The sequence below is a fragment of the Somniosus microcephalus genome, chromosome 15, assembly GCF_052327205.1.
Source record: "Somniosus microcephalus isolate GS21.2 chromosome 15, FLI_Smic_1.0, whole genome shotgun sequence".
Classification (NCBI taxonomy): Eukaryota; Metazoa; Chordata; class Chondrichthyes; order Squaliformes; family Somniosidae; genus Somniosus; species Somniosus microcephalus.
The window spans coordinates 45,150,120-45,164,867 of record NC_141001.1 but is presented as its reverse complement, the minus strand read 5'-3'; the positions used below and the strand labels follow the sequence as shown (position 1 = coordinate 45,164,867).

General features: G+C 45.6%; 1 protein-coding gene across 1 annotated transcript in view; it reads left to right on the top strand.

Moving 5' to 3' along the window:
* Window positions 1-14,748, top strand: part of LOC147106682 (sperm-specific sodium:proton exchanger-like) — a 504,645-nt gene that overhangs the window by 227,161 nt on the left and 262,736 nt on the right. Inside the window, exon 18 of the mRNA XM_086008503.1 lies at window positions 2,816-2,867. Coding sequence (XP_085864629.1) covers window positions 2,816-2,867 — 52 coding nt within the window. The remainder of the gene's footprint in view (window positions 1-2,815; window positions 2,868-14,748) is intronic.

The window sequence follows — 14,748 nt, the reverse complement described above, 5'->3', positions numbered from 1 at the left end:
ATTTTCATTTCAGAAGACAGTTCCCCTGTAAGACTGCACTGCTTTCTGAAATGACAGCCTTGCTTTAAGAGAAAGCTGTTCTTGCTGCAAATGACGCTTTAGCCACACTACATTGTGCCTCCTGCTGGGACTAACGCCACCAAAACGGCCTCGCACTGTAAGTTTAGCGCTGGGCTAATGTTAATTAATCACCAACGGCAAATTACCGGTCCTTCCAGCGCCATCAATTTCGGCGGCCGTTAACACCAGTCCACGGTGGCACCAGCAGGTTCTTAGCAATGTCGAATTTCTAGGCCCCTATCTCTGTAACCTCTTCCAGCCCTAATCCTTTGAGAACTCTGCATCCCTACAACTCTGGCCTCTTGTGCATCCCCACACCCTACCATTTAGCTTTTCGTCATCTAGGCCTTGAGCTCTGAAATTCCTTCTTTAAACCTCTCCATCTCTCCTCATTTAAGACCCTCCTAACACCTACCTCTTTGACCAAGCTTTTAGTCCCCATCCAATATTTCCCTATATAAATGCAAGTTGTTGTTGTAAGAAAGAGCTTCCAGGTCTCTGGCAGTGTTGCTTTAGAAATTGGCTGCTGGAAGATGGGCAACAGAGGCACTATTGTCATGGCGTGCTCATAGGACAGATTAGTCAATGCATGAAAGTAATAAACTACAAGATCCTGGAATTCTGTGGCCCCCCTTCTCTGCTGCTAGAAGAGTGGTTGAGAGATATTCCTGACCAGCCACAGCCGCAGATCCCTTCCCAAATTGTGGAGACAGTGTCACTATTTTGTTTGGACCTGGTGCATTGTGCCTGAAAGAGCGCATCAGTGGAGGCCTGGAATTTAGCAATTTATCTTAATCTCATATTATTAAGATGTGGGAAGTCCTTACTGTACAAAGTTATACAGTACCGTTTTCTATATTGTGAGTAAAGAGATAAGAATGGACTGTATCACATAGAGAATTAAAGGAAGAAATTAGTGAAAGTACAGTGTACTCAGCCTTCCTCTTTGATTTATGGAGCAGATGCTCTTTGAAAGTTCTTATGAGGTCCCCAAAATATTTAGTGGGTATAGACACCAAGAAGTATGCAGTGGCGTCCCCCAGGGATCGATAATAGGACCATTGCTTTTCTTGTTACATATAAATGACTTGTACTTGAGTATAGGGAGTACAATTTAAAAAGTTTGCGGATGATACAAAACTTGGCAACGTGGTAAATAATGAGCAGGCTAGTAGCAGACTTCAGGAGGACATAGACAGACTGGTGAAATGGGCAGATACATGGCAGATGCAATTTAATGCGGATAAGTGTGAATGGATGCACTTTGGGAGGAACAACATGGAGAGACAGTATAATCTTAATGGTACTGTTTTGCGGGGGGTGCAATAGCAGGGGGACCTGGGGGTGTATATTCACAAATCTTTGAATGTGGCAGGGCAATTTGATAGACAGTTAAGAAAGCGTATGGGATACTTGGCTTTGTAAATAGGTGCATTGAATACGAAAACAAGGAAGTCATGCTAAACCTTTACAAATCACTGGTTAGGCCTCAGCTGGAGTATTGTGTACAATTCTGGGCACCACACTTTAGGAAGGATGTCAAGGCCTTTGTGAGGGTACAGAAGAGGTTTACCAAGATAATACCAAGGATGAGGGACTTTGATTATGTGGAGAGATTAGAGAAGGTGGACTTGTTCTCCTTCGAGCAGAGAAGGTTAAGGGGAGATCTAACACAGGTATTCAAAACAATGAGGAGTTTTGATAAGAGCAAGTACGGAGAAATGTTTTCCTCTGGCAAGTGGGTCAGTAACCAGAGGTTATCATTTTAAAATAATTGGCAAAAGAATTAGAGAGGAAATGAGGTGATTTTTTTCACATAGAGGGTTGTTAAGTACTGGAATGCACAGCCTGAAAGGGTGGTAGAAGCAGACTCCATAGGAACTTTCAAAAGGCAATTGACATATACTTGAAGCGGACTAATGTGCAAGGTTATGGGGAAAAAAGCTGAGGTGTGGGACTAAATTGGACAGCTCTTTCAAAGAGCCGGCACAGGCACAATGAGCTCGATGGCCTCCTATGCTCTATGATTCTATGGTATAGTACCAAGCCATACAGACCAAAAAGGAACCTGATTTGTTTGCGTTAACTGATCTCAGCTAGGACAAGGAGTGGGCCTTTGGCGTAGCGGTAGCATCCCCGCCGCTGGGCTAGAAGGTGTAGGGTTTCGAGCCCCGCTCCAGACAGTCCTGGCAAGTGGAGTCGGAGCTCCGGCTCTGAATTCTGGGTTGACATCCAGCGGGATACTTGCGTCCGTGGGTGTGGGTGGCCCCCCCCCCTCGTATGGGTTGTGGGAGCCCATAAAACCCTCCCGCCATCGGACTAACCACTCTAATGGCTGGTATGAGGATGGTTACGGTCACGGAAGGAGCGTTTAACGCAGCCAGAAATCCTTCTACTACTTCATACTGTTCCCCAAAGGGAACAGTGTGTAGACACGAAAAGAAGAAGCTAGGACAACAGTAGGAGCACTACAGTTTGCCTCAGGCCCCTGGGCTAGGGAGGGAGAAACTCAGATCGAGTTTCCACTCTGATAATCTCTGCTGCATGTATGTGGACATTGAGTGAGGATAGGATCAGACTTGGCTGTGATGCTCTTCATGATTGAATATCACATCTAAAGAATGGCCACTCAGGCAAGGTATCGAAGAACTGCCAGTGCCCATAGAATTGTACCTTCAAGAGAGGAGATTTAAGAAAAAATGATTATAAGGCCACTAACTTTGACATACTGAATCCAAAATGTAATTTTTTTTAGAAACTGAGGAATATTGTAGAGCGGAATCATCAAGAAGCGATTAAAGAACTAGGTGAGTAAAAAGACAGCTTACAGATTCTGCCAATAATAGATTGGAGACATTGTGATAGATTAACAGATCAGTTAATATTCAAGAAAATATCAAGTCAAACAAGAAACCGAAAGGTAATGAAACAGTAATTTAATGTCAGGAAATAGGTTAATTTAATAAATTTAAAAATTATTCATCTCAGTTATTCTGTTTCCTATCCCTGGCAAAATTAGGTCTTTTACCTTACCATATCTTTTGAACAACATTTAAATTTGGATTGTTTGTAATTGCTTATGGCTCAATCATTTGTCTGATCTGTCTCCTAACGTCAAAAGCTCTCTGCTGTTACACAGTTTCCTGCTCTGCACGAGAGTGATCTAACTTTCTCTTTTTGCTACTGGAACACAGTATATTTTGTATTTACTGGGTAGATTGAGAATACTGAATGTTAAACCAGAAATTCAATATGTATTGCATTATTGGGTTGAATCCAAGAACGCTTTAAAGGGGAAGGAAGTTCTAGGGGGAGTAAATTTTGTTCAAAGTTTGGAAAAATATTTTTTTTAATATATTGACATGGAGTAGAAGTTTTTGTCTGTGCATGCAGACTCCAGGTATGAAAGTACAAAATCATTAACATGCTAGGTGTTTCTCATATACAACCTCAAACTGACAGATACCTTCCAATTCTCAAAATTTCTTGATCTAACAACAATTAAAGTCTGAGTGACATCAGGCCACATTTACTTACAGCAATTAGACTTTCTAGCCTTAAAGGGACAAACCACTTAAGCACAGATCCAACTAAGCAGCAGAATAAAACAGTGTGTATTACATGGTATAATACTCTTGTCATTATAAAACAGTGCATCATCCAACTTACCGGGGGCAACTTTATGGAAGGTTTTCTAGTAATATAAAGGTTACATCAGTGCATTATAGAGGCCCCATTCCAGATGTCACAGATGCAGAAGGATCTTAAAATGTTGGGTGCTCCTGAGCTAACCTAAAACTGACAAGCAGATTACAATTTGCAAAGTCTCCTAAAGAAAAAAATAAACTCTGAATGCCCTCAGCTATACATACTTGTCGCAGAAAAGCTTTCTGGCCTTAAAATGACAAGCCAGCTTAAATACAGCTCTGCTTAGCAGCAGAATAATATATTGCACATTACATGTTATAGCTATTCTTATACTCATAAAACAGTGGGGGAGAAAGTCAACTAGTGCTGGAACCTGGCATAAAATGGGCAGCGCGATCAGAATGTGCATCCAATGATGTCAGCACGTGCCAAATTGGTACCCGTGTCTAATTTGATTAAGATTGAAGTGCTGCTTGTGCAACTTGTGCCATTTATTGGCAGTTTGCCAATTGGGGATGCGGGAAATCGGGCATTAGTGCTGCCATTTAAAGGCAGCCTGCAAATCTTAAAGGGGTGGTACACTTTGCCTTTACTAACCTGAATCAGTGCTGAAGAGTGCAAATGGCAGGTACAGCAAGTGCAGCAAGCCCCCTCTGATTGTCGGATGCTGCTCTGGAGGTTCTCATGGAAGACGGGAGCAGGATAAAGGAGGTGCTGTTCCCAATGGGTGACAGGAGGGTGTCAAGGCCAGTTGCCCAGCACCAATGGGCAGAGGTGGCTAAACAGGCCAGCACAAGAAGCATTGCACCCTGGACCTGGCTGCAATGCTGGAAGATGTTTAAATCTCAGCTGGGCAGTAAGGATAAGACTGCCAACTCGCATCACTCTTACTCTCTGCTTGTCCCTGCACCACTTGCAGCCACATCACTTACAAGTTTTCCCTCCTTGCTGCCCATCACTCTCCTCCAATCACAGCAGCGCACTTCAACGGGACCTCCTTTTGCTGTTACTGGCAAACTCTGCACCTACTACAGTCCTCACAATTACTTCCCTCACTTCCCCTTACCTGTGCCACCTATCACACACCATCAACACCATTCTATCTTGATACACACATCCTCACAACCTTTCACCAGGCCATACACTTAACACACTCCCTTCTTGCAGGAGAAGTTGGCATGCAGTGCCAGGGAGGAGATGCAGACAGGAGGAGGGCCACCATTTAGCCACATCATGGCCAGGATTTTCCTGATTCCCACCTGCACGGAATTGGGAGGGGACCCGGGGACACCCGGAAGTCTCGGTTTTCAGCACGGTTAACTCCACAGCGTGCGTGTGAAGTAATGCGCGGGTTCCCCGCCTGGAAGCCAGCCTGATCTCCGGTAGGGTCCGATCCCCGACCCCGGGGGGTAGTCATGATCCTGGGGGAGGGGGGGCTGGGAGGAAGCACTCCTGCTCCTCTCGGCCCACAAGGATTGCTCCCCAAGGCTGTTCTCTCCTCGCTACAGCTATCGGGAATTCTGAGCTCCGGGATCCCTGGCCCTCTGCGATTAAACCTGCACAGCAGGTTAAAGCAGAGGCTTCAGGCCTCATTATAATATTTTAAATGCCAACCCACCTCCCGGCAGCAGGTTGGCTGCCTGCTCCCCGTCCTGCCTGAGTAAAAGGTGAAAGTGGGCGGGTTGGGGTCGGGTTTTAAATTTTTACAACTTTCACTCCCCACACCCCCGCTGCCAACCCACCCGTTTTTTCATGTGAAAATTCCCCCCCATGTCCCCATCCATGGAAATTGTGGGCAGTTTACACTTCTGAGGCTAGAGGATACACTCCGTAGGGTGTTTGACTATCTTACGTTCTTTCTCTCTCTCTCCCACTGAAATCTCACGCACTGCATGAGCAATGCTGCTTTGAGCTGCCACTCATCTGTATCTGCTAACTCTTGCCACTAACAAATAACCCTTGTCACTCTCTTCCCTTTCTCAGTCCATCAGAAGTAGAGGGCCCAGTTGCAGCAGAGGAAAATGAGGACAGACTTATTGAGCACACACTGTCACTCGATTTTACTCTTGCAAGCTCCAGTTCAGAAATTGCCACCCCTCCTGTAGTTCAAAGGGTTAATTAGAGGAGTCTGCATTTGGAGATTTGCTAAGCACAAGTACCCATGAGCAAGGGCAGGGGGAAAGGGTGGCCCAGAAACCTGCTCGCCACAGGGCAAGCGTATAACTTGGTCCTACTACAGAGGGCACTCATGCCGACTTCAAAAGCCTAGCCTGTAGAAGAAGACTGATGGCTGTGCACCACCAACTGCTCAGTGCATTGGACTGCCTGCCAAGAAGCCTGCACCCACTGTCAGAGAGTATGGAGGCGTCGAGCTCCAACTTGTGTGGGGTATTTGTGCAAGGCATGGTAACAATGCAGCTAACTATGGAGCATGTGGTCAGCTCTGTGAAAACTGCAGTGATGCCTTCAGTTATGGAGCCTCTGGTTACAACTCTGACAGCTTCGATAGAAGCTCAAACTACTGCCATTTTGGGTTTGGTTTCCAACATCACTCACTCCTGCACTCCGTTCTTGCACAGAGCAGTGGGAGTATTGTGGTACAGCCCCGTGAGAGTGATTGTGGTGCCACGGGAGAGGTGCACGCTGTCCCCCCACTAGCACCCTCTTAAAATAGGGGCCATGTTGGTGCTAGACAGTCAGCTGAGATGCTGCAGTGTGCTTTTAAGGCCAGAGCTCTTCAAGGTCGCCCACCACTGCTGTCTCAAGTATCCTCAGTGGATTATCAGCAGCCTTCCACCACCCATGCTAAGCGCCTCATAGGAGAACCAGATAAAAGAGCACATAAGACCTACACTAGGGGTTTGTATTAGGGTAACTTTTAGTTTTCAAACTTGTTTGTTCACAAATCTCAAATGAACCATTATGAGCCAGTTTGTTGTTGTGCATAATTTATTTTCATTGATGTTTGTTTGACCATGCCTTTTAATGTCATTCCAGTACCCGATGAGGGCATTTATTCTGTGATGGTAGGAGGGACTGCTGGTGCAGGGGAGGGATGATTCAACTGAAGCATTTGTCAATGATTCATTGCTATACAACACTGGCAGCTGGCCGGATTGGTGGTCCTTGCTCTCCCTTTTCATCTGTGGCTTCATGCTGATCTTCCTGTTCCTGCCCCTCCACTTCTTCCTCCCAGGTGGCTAAGTTATAGAGCATGCAGCATACCACCATGAATTTAGAGACTCTCAGGATTGTGTTATGCCTCTGGTTCTATCCATGCAACAGAACCTCTTGTGACATGGTTTGGTAAATAGTTGGGAGGTAGGAGACAGAGGGTAGGGATAAATGGAATGTCCTCTCATTGGTGGGATGTGACAAGTGGCGTTCCCAGGGATCTGTACTAGGGCCTCGGCTTTTCACCATATATATTAATGACTCAGATGAAGGAATAGAGAATTGTATATTCAAGTTTACAGATAACAGTATGTTAGGAGGCACAGTAAATTGAGTAAATGGGAGGAGGAAGTTACAAAGTGACAGACAGACTAAATGCATGGACAAAACTGTGGCAGATGAAGTTCAATATCAGGAAGTGTGAGGTCGCCCAAATAGACAAATTGGAATATTTTCTAAATAGTGAGAGACTAGGAAATGTGAAGGAGCAAAGGGATTTGGGTTTCTAGGAGCATAAATCACTAAAAGCTAGTGCTCAGGTACAAAAAAGTAGTCAAGAGGCCTAATAGAATGTTGGGATTTACCTCAAGGGGCTTGGAATATAAAGGGGAGGAAGTCACGCTTCAGTTGTACAGAACCTTGGTCAGACCTAATCTGGAGTACTGCATTCAATTATGGGCATCACACCTTAGGAAGGGTACATTGGCCTTCGAGGGGTGCAGCGCAAATTCACCAGAATCATACCAGGTCTTCAAAGGTTAAATTATGTGGACAGGTTGCAGAAACTTGGCTTATATTTGCTTGTATTTAGGAGGTGATCTAATTGAGGTGTTTAAATGCTAAAGGGATTTGAGAGGGTAGGTATCCCTTTATCCTCCTTGGATATGGGGGTGCTGCCAGAGGGCTTGAGGATTGCAACTGTTAAAAGCCTGTTTAAAAAAGAGAAGAAGGATAAACCCGGTAACTACAGGCCAGTCAGCCAAATGTCCGTGGTGGGGAAAGTTTTAGAGACAAAATTAATTGGCATTTCGAAAAGTATGTGCGAATAAATGAAAGTCAGCACAGATTTATTAAAGGCAAATCATGTTTGCCTAACTTGATCAAGTTCTTTGGCTGATGAGGGTAGTGAGGTTGATGTTGTGTATATGGATTTCAAAAGGCGTTTGACAAACCACCACATAATAGACTTGTAAGCCTAATTAAAGCTCATGGGATTAAAGGGACAGTGGCAGCATGGATCCGAAATTGGCTAAGGGACAGAAACCAGAGACTTGTGATGAACGGTTGTTCAGACGGGAGGGAAATATACAGTAGTGTTACCCAGGAGTTGGTGGTAGGACCACTGCTCTTTTTGATATATATTGATGACCTGGACTTGATTATACAGGACATAATTTCAAAGTTTGCAGATGATACGAAACTCGGAAAAGTAGTAAACATTGAGAAGGATAGTAACAGACTTCAAGAGGACATAGACAGACTGGTAACATGAGCAGACACATAGCAGATGAAATTAACACAGAGAAGTGTGAATACATTTTGGTGGGAAGGATGAGGATAGGCAATATGAACTAAATGGTACAATTTTAAAGAGGGTGCAGGAACAGAGAGACTTGGGGTGTATGTACATACATCTTTGAAGGTGACAGGACAATTTGAGAAGATGGTTAAGAAAGGATATGGAATCCTTGGCTTTATTAAAAGAGGAATAGAGTAAAAAAGCAAGGAAGTTATGCGAAACAATTATTAAACACTGATGAGCCTCAGCTGGAATATTGTGTTCAATTCTGGGCACCACACTTTAGGAAGGATGTCAAGGCCTTGGAGAGGGTGGAGAAGAGATTTACTATAATGGTACCAGGGATGAGGGACTTCAGTTATGTGTAGAGACTGGAGAAGCTGGGGTTGTTCTCCTTTGAACAGAGAAGGTTAAGAGCAGCTTTGATAGAGGTGTTCAAAATCATGAATAGTTTAGATAGAGTAAAAAAAATTCCAGTTCCAGAGGACACAGATTTAAGGTGACTGGCAAAAGAACCAGAGGCGACATGAGGAAACATTTTTTTACGCAGCGAGATGTTATGATCTGGAATGCACTGCCTGATGGGGTGGTGGAAGCAGATTCAGTAGTAACATTCAAAAGAGAATTGGATAAATACTTGAAGGGAAAACATTTACAAGGCTATGGGAAAGAGCAGAGATGTGGGACTAATCGGATAGCTCTGCTAAAGAGCCGGCACAGGCATGATGAGCCGAATGTCTCCTTCTATGTTGTATCATTCTATGATTCTATATCTCCTCTGGTCAGGGAATCCAGATGAAGGGGGTACAATGCTGAAATTAGAGCTAGGCTATTCAGAAGTGAAATCAGGAAGCACTTTGGGGAAATTTGGAATTTTCTCCCCAAAAAACTATCGATGTTGGGTCATTTGAAATTTTCAAGGTGGACAGATTTTTAAGGATGACTAAAAGCTTGATGAGTAGTGACGTAATAAAACTCACTACGCACTTGGTTCGAGTATAAAGCAAGGCTGTAATCAACTTGTTTCAAAATGTGGAGATCTAGTTATCTTTCACTAGTTCCTGTTTACAAAAATGTCCTGGGCAAGCTGGGCCCACGCCCGAGTATTTATACTCCTTGGACGGCACCACTAGCTGGCCGTCCAGTGTTATTTCATGAGTCTTTCTTCATGGATCATAAGATTCATAACATTCTTCCTCCCTAAAGATTTGGAAGTCCGATGACTTCCTTTTAACGGATTAGCCGGACCACGAATAGCCGCAGTCTTTTAGCTCTTCGCCTGTGGCTGGAAGGCACGTCTCCCCAGACCGTGTCTGGGTCCCTGGGTCGCTTGATCCGTACTGGTAGGTCGACAGGGCCCGTGTCGCCTTGATCGACCTGAGGGAGACTGGGGAGATCGTGACTCCGGGTGTGGGTCCCCACAGGCGCAGAGCTGGCTTTATTCTGTTTGGTAGCTGGGGATTGACTGGCGTCCTGGCTTCGGGTGGCCATCCCATGGGGAGCGCTCGGCTCCCTGAGTTGATCCGGTGGAGTAGCCGGCAGATCTCTTGATGTCCCAGGTAGGGCGTCATCTTCAACGGAGCGCAGAGTGTCGGCATCATTACCGTGGGACCCTCTTATCATTTGGGTCCGTGGGACCAGTTGGACAGGGAGCCAGATCCCTGAGTGAAACGGTCGACTCCCGGCCATCAGGGTACCGCACGTGCACCTAAGTGGGATTAACGTCCGTTAACTCCACCTCGTCAACGAGGGGATTGTTTTTGGCAGATCGGACGAATCTCCGGAGCAGCACGGGACCGGGAGCTGCCAACCATGACGGTAGGGACGTCCCATGTGTGGAGTGACGCTGGAACCTGTAGAATCGCTCGTGAGGCGTGACATTGGTGGACGTGGAAAGAAGAGACCTGATGGAATGCAACACGTCAGGGAGCACAGTTTCCCACTGCTGGTCTGGTAGGCTGTGTAACCTCAGTGCAAGACGAACAGCGTTCCAAATGATAGCGTTGTATCTCTCAACCTGTCCGTTACCGATGGGATGATACGGTGTCATTTTACTTGTGGCGATTCCCCGTTGGGAAAGATAACTTTTGAGTTCGCTTGACATGAAGGAGGGACCCCGATCAGAGTGGATGAAATTGGCCGTACCGCAAAGGGAAAAGACTTGATCGAGGCATTTGATCACTGTGGAAGTAAGCATATTGGGACAGGGGAAAGCAAAGGGAAAGTGTGAATATTCGTCCACCATAGTAAGTAAGTAGGTGTTTCGCGTTGAGGAAGGCAATGGCCCTTTAAAGTCAATGCTGAGTTACTGCATAGGGTGCATAGCGTGTATGAGCGAGCCATCCGATGGATGGAAGAATTGCGGTTTTAATTCCGCGCAAATTCTACAGGAGGAGCATGTTCTTTTCACATCATCCGTAGAAAATGGGAGATTTTTAGATCGCACAAAGTGCAACATACGGGTAACTCCAGGATGGCATAAGTCAGTGTGAAGATCCGCAAGGGTCAAAGTTGACATAGAAGAGCAGAATGCCTGCGTGAGGGTATCCGGGGCCACATTCTCTTTGTCGGGTCGATAATGTATGGTGTATCCAAAGGCGGCCAATTCCATCCTCCAGAGTTGTATTTTGTTATTCTTGATCTTAGTGCGTTTCCAGTTATCCAGCATAAAGGCCACGGAGCGCTGGTTGGTTATAAGTGTGAAATGGCGACGAGCGAGAAAATTACTCCATTGACGTACAGCTTCGATGATGGCCGTAGCCTCCTTCGCGACAGGAGGATAATGGAGCTCGCTACCCTGCAAAGTTCTGGACAGAAATGCAACGGGTCGACCACCTTGATTCAAGGTAGCCGAGATCGCCACCTCCAATGTATTGCACTCGACCACGAAAGGGAGATTTTCATCAATGGAGCGAAGCGTGGCTTTTTCCAGTTGTCGCTTGAGGAGGTTGAAAGCTGAAATAGCCGTTGCCTCCAACGGAAATGACTTCGTGTGAAGCAGGGGCTAGATCTTGTCGGAGAAGTGGGGTATCCACTTCGCATAATAGACGAGCATGCCGAGTGCCTGACGAAGAGAGCCGAGATTCGTAGAGGGAGGGAGCTCCTGAAGCGGACGAAGTCGCTCCGGGATGACACCGTTGCTCACCCAGTAGCCAAGGATATTGACTGATGGTACTGATTTCACAGATTTGCACTCATTTAAGGTTAAGCTGCGACGACGAAGAACATCAAAAAATTTTTGGAGGTTGGCATCAGGCTCCTTTTGGTCATGACCAGCAATGGTGATATTATCTAGATATGGAAAAGTGTCCGTTAAGTTCTCCTGTTTGACTAGGCTATCCATTGCCCGTTGAAAGACGGCCACCCCATTGGTGACCCCAAATGGAAGGTGACAAAACTGGTAAAGCCGACCATTGGCCTCAAAGGCTGTATGCTTTTTGTCAGAGTCCTTTAACGGTACTTGATGGTATGCGCTCTTTAAATCAAAGGTTGAAAATACCTTGTAGTTGGCAAGGTTATTGACCATGTCATCGATGTGTGGTAGTGGGTAGGCATCCAGGTCGGTATACTGGTTAATAGTTTGCGAGTAATCGATGCAAAGACATTTCTTGTGTTGCTTCAGAGGATTTTTAACGATGACGACTTGAGCCCGCCAGGGAGATGAACATGGCTCAATGATACCGTCAGCTAGAAGGCGAGAGATTTCTGCCTCGATAAAGGATCGATCATCTTGGCTGAAACGTCGTGATTTAGTGACTATGGGCTTACATCAGGGGGAAAGATTGGCAAACAAGGAGGGCTCATCGAGCGAAGCCGCCGAAAGCGCACAAAACGGTACTTTGGAAATAGTAAGCTCTGGCTTTGACCCTCCAAACTTGAAAGTGAGTCTTTTGTGTTGTTTCTGGAAATCCTGTCCCAGGAGCACATCACTGCATAGGTTTTTGAGCACCCCGAGCCGGGTGGAGAAATAAGTGCGGCCATTGAGAATAAGGTCGACAAGACAAAAGCCGGAAGAGTTGGTGGTCAGTGTCGTCAGAGCCATTGCAATTTCCCTGTCCGAGGGGTAAATACGCAGTTTTAACTAACTGACAGCCCACTCACTAATGAAGATCTCAGAACTGCATGAGTCGATTAGTGCGCTCAGAATGTGTCCATTTACCGAAACCTTCGTGGCTGCATGGGACAGATTTTGGGGAAAAACAGCTGTGATGGGAGGAAGGGCAATTTTACCCTTGACAGCTGTAACCTTAGTAGTGGTTCTTGGGGGAGGAGCAGTTTCATAGATAGCAGCTATAACCTTAGTAGTGGCTCTTGGGGGAGGAGCAGTTTTATAGATAGTAGCTGCAAAACTAACAGGAGCTCTTGACTGGTATACCTTAGAAAAGGGGCCTTTCTTACTAACGGAGGCTCTTGACTGGCATACATTAGCTTTCTTGCTGCAATGATTGCAGGTTGCGTTACGAGCAGGACAAAATTTCCTATAATGGAACGCATCTCCACAGAAGAAACACTTCCTTCCAGATTGCCAAGATGCCGCTAGGGCAGGGTCATCATCAGTGAAGGCTTCTAGGGTAGGGTTGTCATCTGCTAGGTTAGAGTCATCATCAGTGAGGGCTTCCGCCCGAGACCTATCGAAGGAGTCATTAAAAGTGATAGCAGCAGCCCGTGCATGAGGCAAAAGATAGGTATCTGCATTCCTCTTTGCCAAGTCCAGGGAACACGCCTGGCCATAGGCAGCCTGTAACTCAAGGGTTTTATTCTTAACAGACGCTGGCGTATGAAAGGAGACGTAATTCCGTTAATAAAGGAATCGCAAATTAGCTCCTCCTCGTACTACTCAGCTGTGACAGCTTTAAGGTTACAATCCTTGCTGAGCCTGCAAAGCTTTTGAAGGAATTTGTCAAGTGATTCCCCGGGTTGTTGTCGAGTTGTGGCCAATAGATGCTGAGCAAAAATTTTGTTTGGGGGCCTTAACGTATAGTCGCTGTAATATTAGGATAGCGGAGTCATAGTCGACACAGTCTTCGATATAGTCAAACACATGAGGAGATACATAATTGGCAAGTATCTCTAATTCATCAGGATCATTCTCACCACACACCCTGAGGAAGTTGCTGAAGGTACGATACCAGTGTTTCCATACCTTAGCAGTTGTAGGTGAATTCGGGTCCAGGTCAAGACGGGCGGGTCTGAGTAGTTTGTCCATGATGGATTGATTACTACGCTGGAGTTCCCTTCTGCAGTTGAAGTCGTAGCTGGCTGTTCCTGAAATCACTCAGAGCGTGGAGTCGATATCAAGTTGATTAAATTGACGTAATTAAAGTCACTACGCACTTGGTTCGAGTATAAAGCAAGGCTTTAATCAACTTGTTTCAAAACATGGAAGTCTAGTTATCTTTCACTAGTTCCTGTTTACAAAGATGTCCTGGGCAAGCTGGGCCCACGCCCGAGTATTTATACTCCTTGGATGGCGCCACCAGCTGGCCGTCCAGTGTTATTTCATGAGTCTTTCTTCATGGATCATAAGATTCATAACAAGTAGAAAGTCAGAGGGGGTTTAGATTGGAAATTCTTGAGCATGGGGCCTAGGCGCTGGAAGGCATGGCTGCCAATCGTGGAGCGAAAGAGGGGATACACCAGAGATCAGAGTCGGAAAAACGTAGAGGTTGGAAGAGGAGTTGTAGGGGTGGAGGAGGTTACAACAATAGGCATAAGTGAGATGATAAAGGGATTTAAACACGAGGATAAAACCTTTTAATTTGAGACATTGAGGGACCAAGAGCCAATGCAGGGCAGCGAGGACAGGGGTGATGAGTGAGTGGGATGGTGTAAGGTAGGATATGGGCACAGAGCTTTGGATGATATGAAATTTATAGAGGATGGGTAGCAGACCAGTACAGCATTGGAATAATTGAGTGGAGGAGATAAAGGCTTGGACTGAGGTAGGAGTGGAGGCAGGCAATGTTATCCTGCTTATTTTGTTCACTTATCTTCCTTCCATTGGATTGGAGGTAGAGCTGGAAGGACCTAGAGAAAAGGGACAAGACTCGGGGTGCAGCTTGAAGTTGTGAACTTTCTGAATATTTGCTGAGATGAATGAAAGGTTAAAAGTAATATGCAAATAATATGAGTGGCAAGGTGTGGTATGATGGTGAAAGAAGCCAATAATAGCTGCAATCTACATTTAGGGTGGGGGTTGCAGAGAAAATACGGCCCTCATCAGCTCCCTCCCCCAATTGATTATACCTTCCCATTTAATTATTTTTTGTTGCCTTCTTAATGAGCATATTTGCTACCTAGTTTTCAACTTCCCCGATGCCATCTTCAAAAATAATTTATTATACTTT